At 36.9% G+C, this 15,988-nt stretch overlaps 1 protein-coding gene across 8 annotated transcripts in view; it reads left to right on the top strand.

Moving 5' to 3' along the window:
- Positions 1-15,988, top strand: part of LOC126285378 (acetyl-CoA carboxylase) — a 385,520-nt gene that overhangs the window by 349,110 nt on the left and 20,422 nt on the right. For all 8 annotated transcript variants that reach the window (XM_049984706.1, XM_049984707.1, XM_049984705.1 and 5 more), the window contains 6 exons: positions 1,487-1,578; positions 6,677-6,946; positions 7,515-7,635; positions 10,901-11,109; positions 13,296-13,439; positions 14,228-14,348. In XM_049984706.1, coding sequence (XP_049840663.1) covers positions 1,487-1,578; positions 6,677-6,946; positions 7,515-7,635; positions 10,901-11,109; positions 13,296-13,439; positions 14,228-14,348 — 957 coding nt within the window. The remainder of the gene's footprint in view (positions 1-1,486; positions 1,579-6,676; positions 6,947-7,514; positions 7,636-10,900; positions 11,110-13,295; positions 13,440-14,227; positions 14,349-15,988) is intronic.

The raw sequence follows: 15,988 nt of genomic DNA, 5'->3' as shown, positions 1-15,988 counted from the left end.
GAATATTCCAGTGACTTTATAAATGTCGTGATAAGTGCACTAAAGGAGGTCTGATACAAACCAAAGTTGTTCTTATTTTTAAAGTGTCTTATCAGCTTGTTAGTACAGGGAAAAAAACCTTATAATAAATGAAAGGCTGCCAAAAATAAGCCTTGAAGTGGACATCCGAAAAAAGTCTCCTAAAATCGGTCATATCGTAAAAAAGTTTTCAACAAGTGATGTTTGCAAGTCGGCTGTAATGATACAAAGATAATTAAAAGAAAAATATAATGTTGACATTCATATTTCCACTGTCAAATGATGCTTGAAACTCTTTGGATTACATGGATGAAAACCAACAAAAAATCCTTAAGTATCTACGAAAAACAGGAAGGCCCAACTTGCATTAGCAAAATGGCACAGATCATGGTCAAGTTTAGACTGGTCTAAAATTGTGTGGAGTGATGAGAGCAAATTTAATTTAATTTTCCATGTCCTGTAAATAAGACATGACTTTAGTTACCAAATTCCCATGGTCAAATATGGAGGTGGCAGTATAATGGTTTGGGGATGGTTTTCACACTCTGAAGTTGGACCATTAGTTCGAATTGAAGGTAATACGGATCAGTTCATTTACAAAAAAACGATTGAAGACTCAAATGCTACCATACGCTAAACACCACATGCCACCTGGGTGGTATTTTCAACAAGATAACAATCTCGAGCACAAGTCCAGGTACAGTAGTGATTTTTTTTAAATGCAAAAAAGTCAAGGGTTTGGAGTGGCCTAGTCAAAGTCCAGATTTGAATCCTATAGAACATCTGTGGGAGGAGTTGGATTGCAGAATAAGAATAAAAATTTATTTGAACAAAGATGCTATTTTTTAAGCTCTCAGAAATCAGTAGAATAAAATTCCAATTGATCATTTTCAAAAGTCGGTCACCTCAACGCTGGCAGGGTGTGAGGTTGTCATAAAAGCCAAGGGATATCCCACTAAATATCGATTTTCTTATTACAGTAGACGATAATTATGTGTTAAAAAGTGTTTTTTCAACAATGTTAAAATACTTTTGCACCGCCATTGCTCTCATTTAAAAAAAATTACACTCTATTATGTTGCAAACAAGGGCTAATTGGTCACTGTTCTGTAGAACATTGAATATCTGTCAATGAAATAAATTACTGAATTTCATGTTTCATATTTGTTCTTAATTAATCTAGTTAATATGTTTGTCAAAATACTTGTGAGTGCTGCTGTAGTTTAGCATAAGCCTGTTCTGTCATTCATTTGTTTTTTACGTTCTTTGGTTAACTTCTTCCTTTATGTATTCCAGTCAAAACTTTCTAATGTTGTAGTAAAGTTGAGTAATGTTAATTATCAGGTAATCATAACCCCTCTTCTTCTCCTTCATGTCTCTCTCCTTCCCACCACCTACCTGTTTCTTGCCTTTACTGTTGTTCACAGTTGATAAAATAATGTTCAACAGAATTTATCTTGTGTTTCAGTTGTTGTTCCAACCCAGCTACTGGAGTATGTGGAATTAGTTCTTGTGGATGATCATCTAGAGGAGCAGAAGAGATTGCCAGGAGAGAATGATGTATGTTAACTGTATTTTTAAATTTTTGTTAACAATAATACTCAAAGAACCTATCTTGTCAGAAGAGAGCAATCTAAGCCAACAAAAACATACTCGTATTGAACTGCACAGTGAATGTTGGCTGTGCATTGTACCAGCACCGTGGCTATTGTTTTGAAATTTATTTTACACGGTCTGCCGACTTTGGTTTATTGATGCTTTCACCCCTGTGGATTTTTTGTACTATGTCTTCATTTTAATGCAATTTATCAAAACATTACAATAAAAGAAGACAGCTGCGCATTATTAACAAATCTTCTGTATTGTAGTTTCCTGGTAGCACAGCAGCTGCATAGCACACTGGTTGTTCTAAAGAGTTGTTTTAAGTTTCCTATGTTTGTAGTTTTGTTTATCTTAATTTACAAGAAAGAATGTAGTATGGCTATAGCTGTTTACTTCACAGTCTTTTACTTTTCAAAACTTATTACTTGTCTGTGCAGTGTTTTGAAATTATTTGACAGATTCTCCAAATCTGTTTCTGTGGAGTCAATGCGAGCTTATAAATTGCAAACAGTGCTTTTGGTATGTTAAATGCCTTTGGTTTATTAAATGGAGAAGTTTGGCTGTCAGCCAGTAGGGTCGTGTTTCGAAATTTTGAAATATTCTAGTGGTATCAGAAGTATCAAATATCTTAACTCACTGTAACATAAGGTATGGTCCCTTGTGAAAAATCCACAATTTATGTTAAACAGGAGGGAGAACAAATGAATACTTTTGTGACAGCAGAGTGTTGCGTACTTACTGGTCACCAAAATAGTAAAAATTATACAAAAGTTGACATATACAATCTCAAAGTGATGAACACAAAGGAGAAGAAAAAGAAAAGATATCTGCTCATATGCTGAAGAGGAGAAAAAACAATTAAAACTCTAAATTTGGAGACACCCGCCTTACAGGAAATTTTGGACATTTGAGCTCGAGACTGTAATTTTTTAAACCTTGTCCATGGTTTCTGCTATAATAATATAGCCTCCTTCAGAAGTCCTAAAAATAGTAAAAATAACATCTAGACCAGTGAAACAATCTACACATAAACTTCAAAATTAGGTAAGTGATAACACACAACTTACACGCACTAGTAAATGAAAAATGTCTTAGCCCAGCGGCTGCACCAAGACCAATAAAATAACTTCAACAGACATAAGCATGTTTTGAACACCACAGTCAGCTTTATCACACTGTCTATCAGGTAACTAGTCAATATGTACCACATTAAATCAATAACAAGCTTACATTGCAGATGAAGGACCATATACTATTAATACGAATGTCCAACAGATGAAATACTGTTGCATATGATTATTAGAGTGATAGAACATTAACAATTTCATGTAACCAAGTTTATTGTATCCCTATTTGATGAATGATTCAGAAACGAGACTATCATATGCAAATATAACTTCAGCTCACATTATACGCTCTAATACAGGGTGTATATGACCCAGGACAACTGGGAGATCCAGGAAAAACCTGGGAATTTTTGATCGGGGAGAAAACCAGTAAAAACCCGGGAATTTTTTAGAATTCCGGGATATTTTTTGTTTTGTTTTTGTTTTAGTTTTCAGTTAATTTCTTGTAATTTTGACTGGTAAGAAATAATACTCTAACAAAGGATATTACTGCATCCCGCTACTGCTGAATAATACTGCAGCAATAAATCATGAACGAGAGAAAAAAGAACTAAAATAAAACTTAAGTTGCAAAGGAAATGTACCATGTACACAACATAACACTGTGCTCATACAAGTGTGTGCCAGTAGAAAAATGTGTCAAAGGTTTTAGGAAGACTAAGTAATACTTCGTAACAACTAATTGCCTCCGATGAGCATGACGTCAAAGCTGTTTACATTAGATTCGTGTGAGCAATTGCGAGCGGTCCCATGCTCATGCGCAGTTGAGTCGCGTATGTACCTTCTCCTGCTTCTGGCTACAAAAGTGGGGCTGTTAGCTGTTATAAGCAAGCAGCAGGATGCTACCCGGAAAAATTTTACTGGCACGCGCAAGCTGCCATATTCACTGGGAGCAAACCGGGGTATCTGCCTCGGGAGGCAATTTCAGTCAAGCATTAATCGCCTTGCAGAACAATGAGGTAATTTTTGTCGGTTTGCTAAAGCAATATGGCTTTATTAATCTTTTCTGCTGAGTCAGTCAATTTATTTGAAACGAAGTGTTCAATTCTACACTATTGGCTAGTTTCAACTGTTTGCTGTATTTCAAAAGAGCACGTTTTCAACTTGTAGTACGTATGGCATTATGCCATAATAAAAAAACAAAAATGAGACAAGACAGTACTGGCACTCCAAGAAAATTTACAACCGAATTTGGACATACGAATGTGTTCTTTAAGCTGAATTATGCATTTTAGCATGGTTCACGGAATTCCTCTGATGCCTTGTTTCTTTTATGACATAATGTAAGATCTTTTAATGTTTTACACGTACGAACATACGGGCTTCCTGTGTCACTGTAGCTGCGCAAGCGCGGTGATGCCTGTTATCTGGCACACTCTGCCAACTGCTGAAACCAACCTCTTTCTAACAGGTCCCGGGAAAATATTGTGAATGATTGATTGAAAAGCGTTACTTTCAAAGTAAATTTCCTTTTATGCAAGATGAACAAAGTGCGAGAATGTGCGATGAATTTCTTAAATCACAGAGTGTTTGACTCTCATTTAAAGTATTTGAGGACGACCATATAGAAAAAAATTTCAGGCCCAGAAGATCAGACATTTATGTCGGTATTAAAACTTTTACTGGCACATTTGTATGATTTATCTTAAAGTGTGACATTCGCAAAAAAAGATCAACATTATATGTGAAAGTTTAGCTTCTATTTCAGCTTCTTAATTGTAGAGACCAATATTATATGTGAAAGCTCTGCTTTTCTTGTAGCAACACTAAGCATATTAATGCACACCATTAACTTTTCCTATTTGTGTGCACGCACTATTTAACAGTGACAATTCTATTGATTGACTACATCACGTGTCCTAAGCTCTGAATATCCGCTGTATCGGCTGGCAAAATCACGTGATATGAGCTAATACTGGCTTACAAAAATGCATTGCAATCTAGATTCCAATGCTTCAGAAAGTAACATGTGGTGTTTGGTGGAATTCGAATTTATATTTTCGTAATACGAAAATATGCGGCATAATGGTCTTTTTTCTGAGTTTCGTTTTCAAAAAGACTCAGAAATTCTATGCCAGTGTATATAACCATAACCATTCAATGGGTTGATAAGTTTTACAGTTCCGAGGAATAGTATACTGCCACTTAAGACAGAAAAAGTGTATTTTCACCTGGGAGAGAGTGTGTTTTTAACCGGAATGCAGGAAAAAACCCAGGAATTTTTTTTTCCTTGTCCTTGTATACAACTGTAATAGTGTATAGGGCTAATTCTACCAGCCGACAGTAGTCGTTGTACATAGCCACACTACCAATGATTGACATTATTTCTACAACTAGCATCCTAGTGCATGAGTGCTGTAACATGGTACAAAATGACAAAGGGCACATTAACATATCTGTCTCAACATAAACCACTGTTAACATAATAGCAGCTCGTGACTGTTTATGACAAATTCCTACGGGAGCATTGCCCTAAAACATTAGTTTATCTCAAAAGATAATCATACAATCATATGGCACAATTGAGTAACTTATAGTGCCTATCTGCTGCGCCCAATACAGGCTGAAAACCTTCATGGAAGCTGGAACTTTTCAAATAACACTGATCATTCAGTAAACACTGGTTATTCAGTAAATTGCCACTGTCAAACTTTTTGTGCTTGTATATCTGCACCTCCTTCAATAAATCTAATTTCGTACCCTTTGCTTCTTTACACAATAGTTTTGTGTCGTTAACAGGTTGGGACATATGTCCTCCTTCGATGATATGTTCAACAGACGTTGACTCATTCTTATTCTTATCCAACCTCGACAGCATGTGTTCTTTATATCTTATGGCTATAGACCCACCTGTTTCCTTTATGTAATATGCCAGGCAATCATTACATTTATTATAAACTCCTGATTGCAATAGCTTACTATAATTGTTATTGCTGAAACAAACAAAATTCCATTTTATGCTATTGTTGGTGGAAAATGCTACATTACAGTTATGTTCATGGAGCACACATTGCATTTTATAAGATATCTTTCCTAGAAACAGAATAGCTATAAATCTCTTATGTTCATCCCTGTTGTTCACGGACTTCATCAATATGGAAACGGTCTTTTTCATTTTGCGCTCAGTTATATTATCAACTATATTGGGGTATAACCATTATTACCGGCAATCTCTTTTAGTACCCACTTCTTTTTGAAAGTTAGCCTGGGTAAGCGTACCTCTTACACAGGCCTGGGTAAAAGTTAAAATTATAGAGGAAAACCATTTACAAATTCATTGCAGTATTTGTTTAATTGATTATGTATAATATTTTTAGTTTCCCTTCCAGTCCAAGAATTAAGAAATAGTTTAGTGAAACCATTCTTGCGCAAACATAAAGTACCCCATAGGAGAAAACATGTTGATCACAGATCCATTCCACAGTACTGCATGGACACTCCTGTAATGTTATCAAAAAGAAAATTCTCTTGAGGCAGTTTGCTGACCAGTACTTAATCAGGAAGTGAAATTTCAGCCTGCTGATAAGACACTTAGAGAATCTCGAGCGTCCGGGACTAATAGTCCCTTTCTTGGGAGGGGAGGTTAGAAAGGAAGGGCAGCGCACTCCCACCCTACAATGCGAAAGATGCAACTCGCAACAGATGGTTCCCTTGTGAAAGCAATTTCAAGAAATAAGTGACACTTCTAACTGTGGGTTTTTCTATGCATTTTTCTTTAAAGTTTGTGACAGCTTCTGTTACATATTTAATGGAAAAACTTAGAATTTTATCTTTCCAACATATTTATAATTTATTGCACTTGATGCTCTTTGATTCTCAAAGAAACATTTAGTATGCATTGTATTATGTTAAAAATTTTGTTTTCATGTAGATGATGCACTTGTAGAACTAGTTAGAGTACAGTAAAAATGAATTATTGAATGTTTCAGGTTGGTATGGTAGCATGGCGCATGACCCTTTTCACACCAGAATATCCTGATGGACGTGACATTATCGTAATTGCAAATGACATTACATATCTTATTGGATCCTTTGGGCCCCGAGAAGACTTGGTATTCCAGTTGGCTTCAGAGTTAGCTCGAAAACTTCAGATACCTCGAATATATATAGCTGCCAACAGTGGCGCTCGTATTGGTCTTGCTGAGGAAGTCAAGAGCCTGTTCAGAGTTGCATGGGAAGATGCAGAGGAGCCTGACAAGGTAGAATGTTTTAGGCTGAAATTTTAATTGTTGTAAATTATAATCTTTATGACTAGTTGGAAAAACTAAAAATGTAAAACTCGATAACAAGAACCTACAAAAATGGTTTTTTGCATACTGTTTTCTCGTACTTCTATTGCTTAGTGATATTCCATTTGGTGAGGACCAGTTAATAGTTTTCACAAAATTTTGTTTTGAAATGTCTCCATTAAGTTCTATTGTATAACACTTCCATCATCTACAAAGAGAGCTATTTCAATTTGTTGGTTGTACTGTGGCAATTCATTTATATACAACAATAAGAGAAGTATCAATGTCTGTGGTATGTCCACAGTGATTAATTTATTGACTGTGCGAATTCTTTTAATTAAATAGAATGAAAACCAGTTCCAGCAGGTCCTTGATATCACAGTATTTGAGTTTTTCTAAGAGAATACTAAGACTGGCACTTTAATGTACTTTTGACAAGTCACAGTAAGTGCTAGTTGGCAATATTGTTTCATTTAAATTTTTTGGAATTTTATCTGTGAATTTAAGATGGTGGATCATCATTTGTTTTTAATTTTAGGGGTTCAAGTATCTTTACCTTACTACTGAAGACTTTGCTAAGGTGTCGGCAATGAATTCAGTGAGAGCAGTGCTTATTGAAGATGAGGGTGAGGCACGATACAAGATCACTGACATAATTGGTAAGTTACATAACCCTCAAATGTTGACTTATGCTGTCTTCTATTCCTGTTGGATTTTAATTCTTTCTCTTTTTTTGTGTGTTTGGTTTTGTCTGCTTTTGTATTCAACTTTAGTTCTATAGTCTATTACTTGCAAATAGATGAGGTGGCACAAATATTAAGACACTGAATCATTTGGGAGAAGTGGGATTCAGCTGTTTGCGTATCCATTATAATTTAACTTTCCTATGATGCCACATAATCACTACTGTTGAATATCGGGAAGCTTCCACCAACAAATCAAGGAAGGTAACACAATGGTTAAGGCAGTCAACTGAGGAATGAGTTTCAAATCCCTATATGGCTATACAAATTTAGGCAAGTTAAGATGAGCACTGGGTTTGAAATACAATAACTTGGTTGTGAGCTGGTGAAGCTAATGAATGTGAAAGACAGATAAATGTTATGATAACATATTGACATGTAACATAGTCGAATGTCCATGCCATGTAATTTTCATAATTGAAACTCGACATGTGTGCGTGCGTGCCAGGTACTCCACATCGGCGACCTCAGTAGTCACTAGACATTGTAAGAAAGCAGAATGGGGCACTCCGCGGAACTCACGGAGTTTGAACGTGGTCATGAGATTGGGTGTCACTTGTGTCATACGTCTGTAGGTGAGATTTCCACACTCCTAAACATCCCTAGATCCACTGTTTCCGATGTGATAGTGAAGTGGAAATGTGGAGGGACACGTACAGCACAGACATCTATCCAGTCCATCAAACAGGAATTCCAAACTTTATCAGGATCCACTGCAAGTACTATGACAGTTAGGCAGGAGATGAGAAAACTTGGATTTCGTGGTCGAGCGGCTGATCATGAGCCACACATCATGCCAGTAAATGCCAAATGATGCCTCGCTTGGTGTAAGGAGCATAAACATTGGATGATTGAACAGTGGAAAAACGTTACGTGGAGTGACGAATCACGGTACACATTGTGGTGGCGGTCCAATGGCAGGGTGTGTGTATGGCTAATGCCCGGTGAACGTAATCTGTCAGCGTGTGTAGTGCCAACAGTAAAATTTGGAGGTGGTGGTGTTAAGGTGTGCTCGTGTTTTTCATGGAGGGGGCTTGCACCCCTTGTTGATTTGCATGGCACTGTCACAGCACAGACCTACATTGATGTTTTAAGCGCCTTCTTGCTTCCCACTGTTGAAGAGCAATTTGGGGATGGCAATTACATCTTTCAAAATCATTGAGCACGTGTTCATAATGCACTGACTGTGGCGGAGTGGTTGCATGACAATAACATCCCTGTAATGGACTGGCCTGCACAGAGTCCTGACTTGAATCCTATAGAACACCTTAAAGATGTTTTGGAACGCCGACTTCTTGCCAGGTCTTACCGACCGACATCGATTCCTCTCCTCAGCACCTGATTGAATGTATGCCTGCAAGAGTGGAAGCTGTCATCAAGGCTAAGGGTGGGCCAACACCATGTTGGATTCCAGCATTACCAATTGGGGGGGGGGGGGGAGGGGGGGGGGGGCACAAACTTGTAAGTCATTTTCAGCCAGGTGTCCGGATACTTTTGATCATGTAGTGTATATAAAAAAATGCATGTTAGATAATAGACAAGTCTCCGATGAGTATTTTGATGTGTATTATGTACATGCATCATACATAAACCACTAAAAATGCAAGGGAGGTTCATTACATAACTTTTACCCAGAATTTTACCAATATGTCAAAACACTATATCACATATCTTGTACAAGCAATTGGTCTGAGAACTGCTAAAACTGCCACAAATGTGAGAAAGTGTATACCAGTTATAACCCGATTGGTGTTCATCAGTTTTTAGCTGCTGGTGATTTGTACTTAAATTTGCTTTACCTCTCTTAAAATTTACTATTTATCAGTAAGCCTCATGCTACCAGCAATATGCAATGCTTTTGTAAGAGGACTGAAAGATTCCATTAATGGATGTTTGAAAGTAAAAAGAAAACAATATTATTTTATCTTTGTTCATCAGTACACACCATTGTTACTGTTTCAGCTTCTGCTTCAGGTATGTCTGGAGACAGTATGAAACTCATGGCATCAAATGAAAATCATTGCATCAGATGAAGATTCACCTGCACTTCCACTCTTGCTGTGTGATTTCTTTGATTCACATTTGACATAGGTTCGAAGACTTCAAAATTTTTTTGTATGTTTCATTAAGTATGATTCCTGAGCCCATTGGCAATAGCTTTCCAACTGTTTTCTTCATATTGCTATCTTTATATACATTACTTTCAGAGTCTTATAGCTCTGGTTCATAGACAAATTTTATTTATAAAATTCATAGCCCTCTCTTTTCCTCAGTTTTCCACTAACCACTACACAACATGAAATATTCTCCACCATTGGTGGACAACACTGGCAACCTCTCTCCAATATGTCGCCAACTGCATGAACAGCCTGCAACATCAGCGATATTGCCCAACCATACCGCAAAATTTCCATGTATCGCAGCAGTGTTGACAGGAAAACTATTGGGCCAAATACTGCCATAAACTATGGTACATCTAAATGCTCCTTTTTCATTTGAGTAAAGATTACTGTTTTGTATAGAGTGCTTAGATGTTTGTCTCTATCAGTTGTGTGTAAAACTGACAGGCAGTTTGCTACATCTGTTGCTTCATGATTTTGCTGTCTCAAATGTGTACTTAATGCTGATGACTTAGTTTCACTATTATTCATTTGTTCATGGACTCTCGTGTTAAAATATCTCACTGTTTTTATCAATGCATATTTGTTCATAGTCTTTACATTTTATAAACTTCATGAAGGTTGCAGGATGCTATGAATACAAAATACATACATTTTATTTTACTAGAAATGTGAATATTATTTGGACACACATTCAGCCCCTGTACTGTCCATAGAGAAGTGAAGTTCAAATCTCTGTTTGACATTTTCCAAGGATATTCCTCCCCATACATTACTTAAGGCAAATACTTGGTTGCTGCTTTTGATAAGACAGTGCCTATTCCCTTCAAATTGTTTAAGAGACAATGAAACATGTTATTTCCTAAGGACAACTGTACTATGATATTTTTATTTCTTGGAAAGATTGTGATATTCTGTCTGTAATGTGATGTATTAATCTGACACTAATCTTAATTTCTTCTTATAGATGTCACTGTTTTATTTTTGTCTTTGTATTTGTAGATTATAACTGTATTGGGTTTGAATCAAATATAATAATCTGAAAAATAAATTTCCTTCAGGAAAGGAAGACGGGCTGGGTGTAGAAAACTTAAGAGCTGCTGGAGCCATTGCGGGTGAAACTTCCCAAGCTTACAAAGAGATAGTTACTATATCAATGGTGACCTGCCGTGCCATTGGCATAGGGTCTTACTTGGTGCGGCTGGGCCAACGTGTTATTCAGATTGAAAATTCACATATCATTCTGACTGGTTACAGTGCTCTGAACAAAGTAAGTTGTTATTATTAAAAGAATACAAACTTTCATAAGGATAAGAAAACTGTACTTGAAACATCCTGCAGATTAAAACTGTGTGCTGGGCTAGGATTTGAACATGGTACCTTTGCCTTTTGGCTGCCAAGTGAAAATGCCATCTGAAAACTGTACTTAATTAACAGTATTTAAAGACAGCTCGACTTTCAAGAATTAGAAAAAGAAAGGAACTTTGTGGTATTTTCTTTGAAAGACAAATGGGTGGAATTAAACTTTACAGAATATGACAGATTAAAAAAAATACTCATTACACTATGCAGCTGTAGGTTATCTATTACATCACACTTTCCAATTGTGCATGTTCTGTTTAACTATTGAAGACTAACAGTTTTTGGTCTGCACAGGCTCATTTACAACTTACAGTTTGTCTTATAGCTTTTACATTATTAGAAAAAGCTTCAGGTTAACTATCAATATTGTGCAATAAAAAGGTGAAGAATGTAATTCCACTGCTGGCCATTAAAATTGCAACCCCATGTATTCCACGTGCAACAAATGTCTAGTTTGGCTGAAGCATATTACATGCTTGGATACACAAATGATTAGTATTTCAGCACAATTGCACAAAATAGGTAGGAGTAATTCCTTCTACATTATTTATGTTAGGGTTTCACGTTTGAATGTTGAAACTTCCATGTGCCAGACTGAGACTGGAACTTGGGACCTTTGCCTTTCATGGCAAAGAGCTCTTCTGACTGAGCTACCCAAGCACAGCTCATGACCTCGTTGAGGATGAGTCATGGTTGGGTAGCTCAGTAGAGCACTTGCTGATGAAAGACAAAGGTCCTGAGTTTGAGTCTTGGTCTGGCACACAGTTTTAGTCTGCCACGAAGTTTCATATCAATGCACACTCTGCTACAGAGTGAAAATTTCACTCTGGACACCTGTGAATGTTGCTTGTTTATGAAATGTTATGCCTTGTGTGAGGAGGATAGATGGCTACCACCACATGCCTGACTAAGAAGACGACAGGATTATGGCCTGTTGGTACCATGGTATATTCCATTCTGTGATATTGCTGCTAGCTTTTTCAGGATCCCGTGACTGTCAAGTGAATATGGAATCGGTGGGTTCTGGAGGGCCATAATCAGTGCCATATAGATCTCAAATGGCGCCATGCATCTAGTGTCCGAGATGACAGGCACATTTTTCACTCAGTTGTGGAGGATTGTAAACCCCTCTCAGGAATTAAGCTTGGTTGTAGCAAGGCAAGCATCTATACAATGTCATGGCATATGGAGTGCCACAAACAGGTAGAGCAGTGACCATTATTGCAACTTCCCTTGTTTCAGCATCAGAGAGAGGTGTGCCAGCAGTGGCGTGGACACAGTTCTGCATACAGGATCCCAGTGGATGTATCCATATTTGTGAGCTCCAATGATGACAGATGTTGCCATATTCATGTAGTCATTGTCATATAGGCCCAGCACCTGGTGTGATGATACAGGGTGCCATTGGACACACAACATGATCAAGTCTTGTTTGCGTAGCTTGTAATTTCATTTCTGATCTGTTAAGGTCAGTGGCTGTCTAGATAACACAAGATTGCATATTGCCTGTGCTATTCTGAATTGCCTCTGTGTAGAGGGTATTTGACTGTTGCCCTAGCACATCGCCACTCGCCAGTCACTGTGGTCGGTGAGATCTGGCCTAGTTGAAGTAGCATGAAAATACATACCCATATCTGACAACCAATCTCAGCTCAACTCTATGCCCACCTGTGTAAAAGCCATTGTTGCTGCCAGAGGTGGCAGCTCTGTGTATTAAATTATCACCAAATTAAAATGTATATTTTTTTCTACTGTTTTGGATAGATGTAAGTAAAGTTTTGTCAGTTTTTACACATCTTGGTGTAGCAATTTTAATGGCCAATGACACATAAGAAAACAAAGATAAAGCATGTGGTTTCTTTGTTTCATCAGAACAGATAAAAAGGATGGTAAGCCTGCACAGAATCCAAACAGTCCAAGGGGAACACAGGTGTTTAATTTCGTCATCTCCTTAGTTAATTGAAGCTACAAATTGGTGGGGAGAGATCTTCCAAATAACACATTTGTTTTGTACTGTATCAGTGACACACCTAAAAGCAGATAAAACCTAGTATTTGTTTTGCACATCAAAAAATAAAAATATTTCCCTTTCAGTTGTTGGGGCGTGAGGTTTATGCTTCAAATAATCAACTCGGTGGCACACAGATAATGTACAATAATGGTGTTTCACACAAGACTGAGTCGAGAGATCTGGATGGTATCTACACGATTCTGAAGTGGCTCTCATATGTTCCCAAGGTATGTTCTATCTCCCAAGGCATGTTTTGTTTGTAGATCAGCTGATGAAATAATGTAACTTAATAAAAAACAATTAAATTAAAAAAAAATTGAGAATATGTTTTATAAATCAATCGGTCACCAAATTTCTTGTTTAATGAAGTTTATGGTTTACTAAGTATCAAGTATGGTATGGAAAGTTCTGGCAGTGCATAACTAATTTAGCAGTAAAAGTAACAGCTCAACAAATATCAAAGGCATTGAGTGTACTAGACACGCAAACAAGAGTGAAATCTTCATCACTAGCTTTTGACCAAATGCTATTTCGTGTGTGTGTGTGTGTGTTTGGGGGGGGGGGGGGGCTGAAAGCAGGATAGTTAAAATTTCAGTTTTGTTTGTCTGCTCAGTATCTCTGCTATTCAGTGAGTTGTTACCTTTACTCCTAAATTATTTATATAAATAGAGAGACATCACTGATATCACAGTTTCCTTCACTGTGCTTTGAAAACTAATATTATTCCCTCTTGGATTTTCCAATATTCAAAACTAATATTTCTCTTTTTGGCACATGAGGCATAATACTGAAAAAGGAAGTCTTGCTAAATACTAAATGTTCTAATTCTAACACTAGCTTCTCTGTGCACTATAAATGTACATTTTACTTTCTTGTTATAACTAAATTTTTCATGTAAATATCTTGTCTTTTTAAAAAGATTTGCATAAATAACTAAGTTCACTTGACAGTGTCGTCATAACTCCAAGCATTTTGCTGGCAAGTTCATGTATTGCATGATGTTATGTGTGTTTAGGATAAGCAATCGCCACTGCCGATCATTCAGCCAGTTGATCCAATAGAGAGAGAAGTTACGTACATGCCAACTAAGGCACCCTATGACCCGAGGTGGATGCTTGCTGGAAGGCCTTCGCCAAGTAAGTTGTAATATTATACTAATAAACATGAAACTGCTTTTTACATTGTTCGCAAGCTGCTATATATAAAAATGTAAAGATCAATAAGCAAGACCAGGACTCCAACCTGAGATCATCGTCTTTTGTGGGCAAGTGCTCTACTAACGGAGCAACCCGAACATGAGTCACCTGTCCTCACAGCTTTACTTCCACCAGTACCTCATCTTTTATATGCAAAACTTCACAGAAGTTCTCCTGCAAAACTTTGGGATTGGCACTCTTGGGAAACAAAGAATATTGCGGGGACAGGACTTAAGCACAGCCTGGAGGATTGTTTCCAGAATGAAATTTTACTCTTCAACATGTGTGCACTGATATGAAATTTCCTGTCAGATTGAAATTGTGTGCCAGTCTGGGACTCGACCAATTGGTAGAGCACTTGCTCATGAAAGCAAAGGTCCTGGGTTTCAGTCCCGGTCCAGCACACCATTTTAATCTGCCAGGATGTTTCATATCAGTGCACAGTCTGCTGAAGAGTGAAAATTCATTCTGGATCAGTAAGCAAATTGAATCAATAGAAAGAAAAGTTACCTGCACCACCTTTTAAAATGGAGTAGTTTTCGTATAATGAACAAAATTTTTGATTAATATTCTTTTTACAGCTGCTAGGAGATGATCTGGGAAAACATTCATTTACATTTCAGGAAAATGTTGAAATATGCGAGGCATTATTAGCCCTTCTATTTAGAAGGTAGGTGTAAAAAAAAAAAATTGAACCTACGTTCATAGCATTTGTAGGTTCAGAAGCAGCTTTTGATAATGTTTATTGGAAATTCTGAATTTAACGGGAGTAAAGTACAGGAACAGAAAGGTTACCTGCAACTTGTCCAGAAACCAGATAACATTTATAAGAGTTCAAGAACATGAAAGGAAAACAGTGGTTTAGAAAGAAGTGAGACAGAATCGTACTTTGAACAGGTACAAAAGGAAACTGAAGAAAAGTTTTAATAGGGAATTAAAGTTCAGGGAGAAGAAATAGAAACTAAGTTTGCCGGTACTGTCAGAAGTGGCAAAGGACTTGGAATTTCTGTTGAATGGAATGAATAGTATCTTGAAAAAGAGATTATAAGATGAATTAAGTTGACTAAATTAAATTAGTTGCTGCTTGAGGGGTTTATATTAAGAAATGTGACTCTAAAAGTTCCTATTTCAATAACAAAATAACTAATGATGATGACCAAAACGCAGACCAGCAATAGCAACAGCCAAAGAGAAGTGTGTGGAATGTGTTAACATCAAACATAATTAAAATGTTAGGAAATCTTTTCTGTAGATGTTTGTCTGGTGTATAGCCTATAAGGGAGTAAAAAATGAACAATAAGTATTACAAATGAGAATGGAATAAATGATTTTGAAATGAGGTGTTACAAAAGAATTTTTGAAGAATAGATAGGTATATCAGATAATCTGTGAAGAGATACTGAAATTGGAAGAAAAGAAATTCATGGCACAACTTGAGAATAGGTTGATAGGACACATTTTGAGGCATCATAGATAATTATGAGGGTGGTTTGAGTAGTTCTCAGAATGGAATAGAGAAAAAGTACTTAAATCACGGAAACTTTTTTATTTTTCAATGTAGTCTCCTTATAGATTAATGC

This window comes from Schistocerca gregaria, chromosome 8 (genome assembly GCF_023897955.1).
Source record: "Schistocerca gregaria isolate iqSchGreg1 chromosome 8, iqSchGreg1.2, whole genome shotgun sequence".
NCBI classification, from domain to species: Eukaryota; Metazoa; Arthropoda; class Insecta; order Orthoptera; family Acrididae; genus Schistocerca; species Schistocerca gregaria.
Note: the sequence above shows the minus strand (reverse complement) of the source record. Positions and strands in the feature narration are given on the sequence as shown.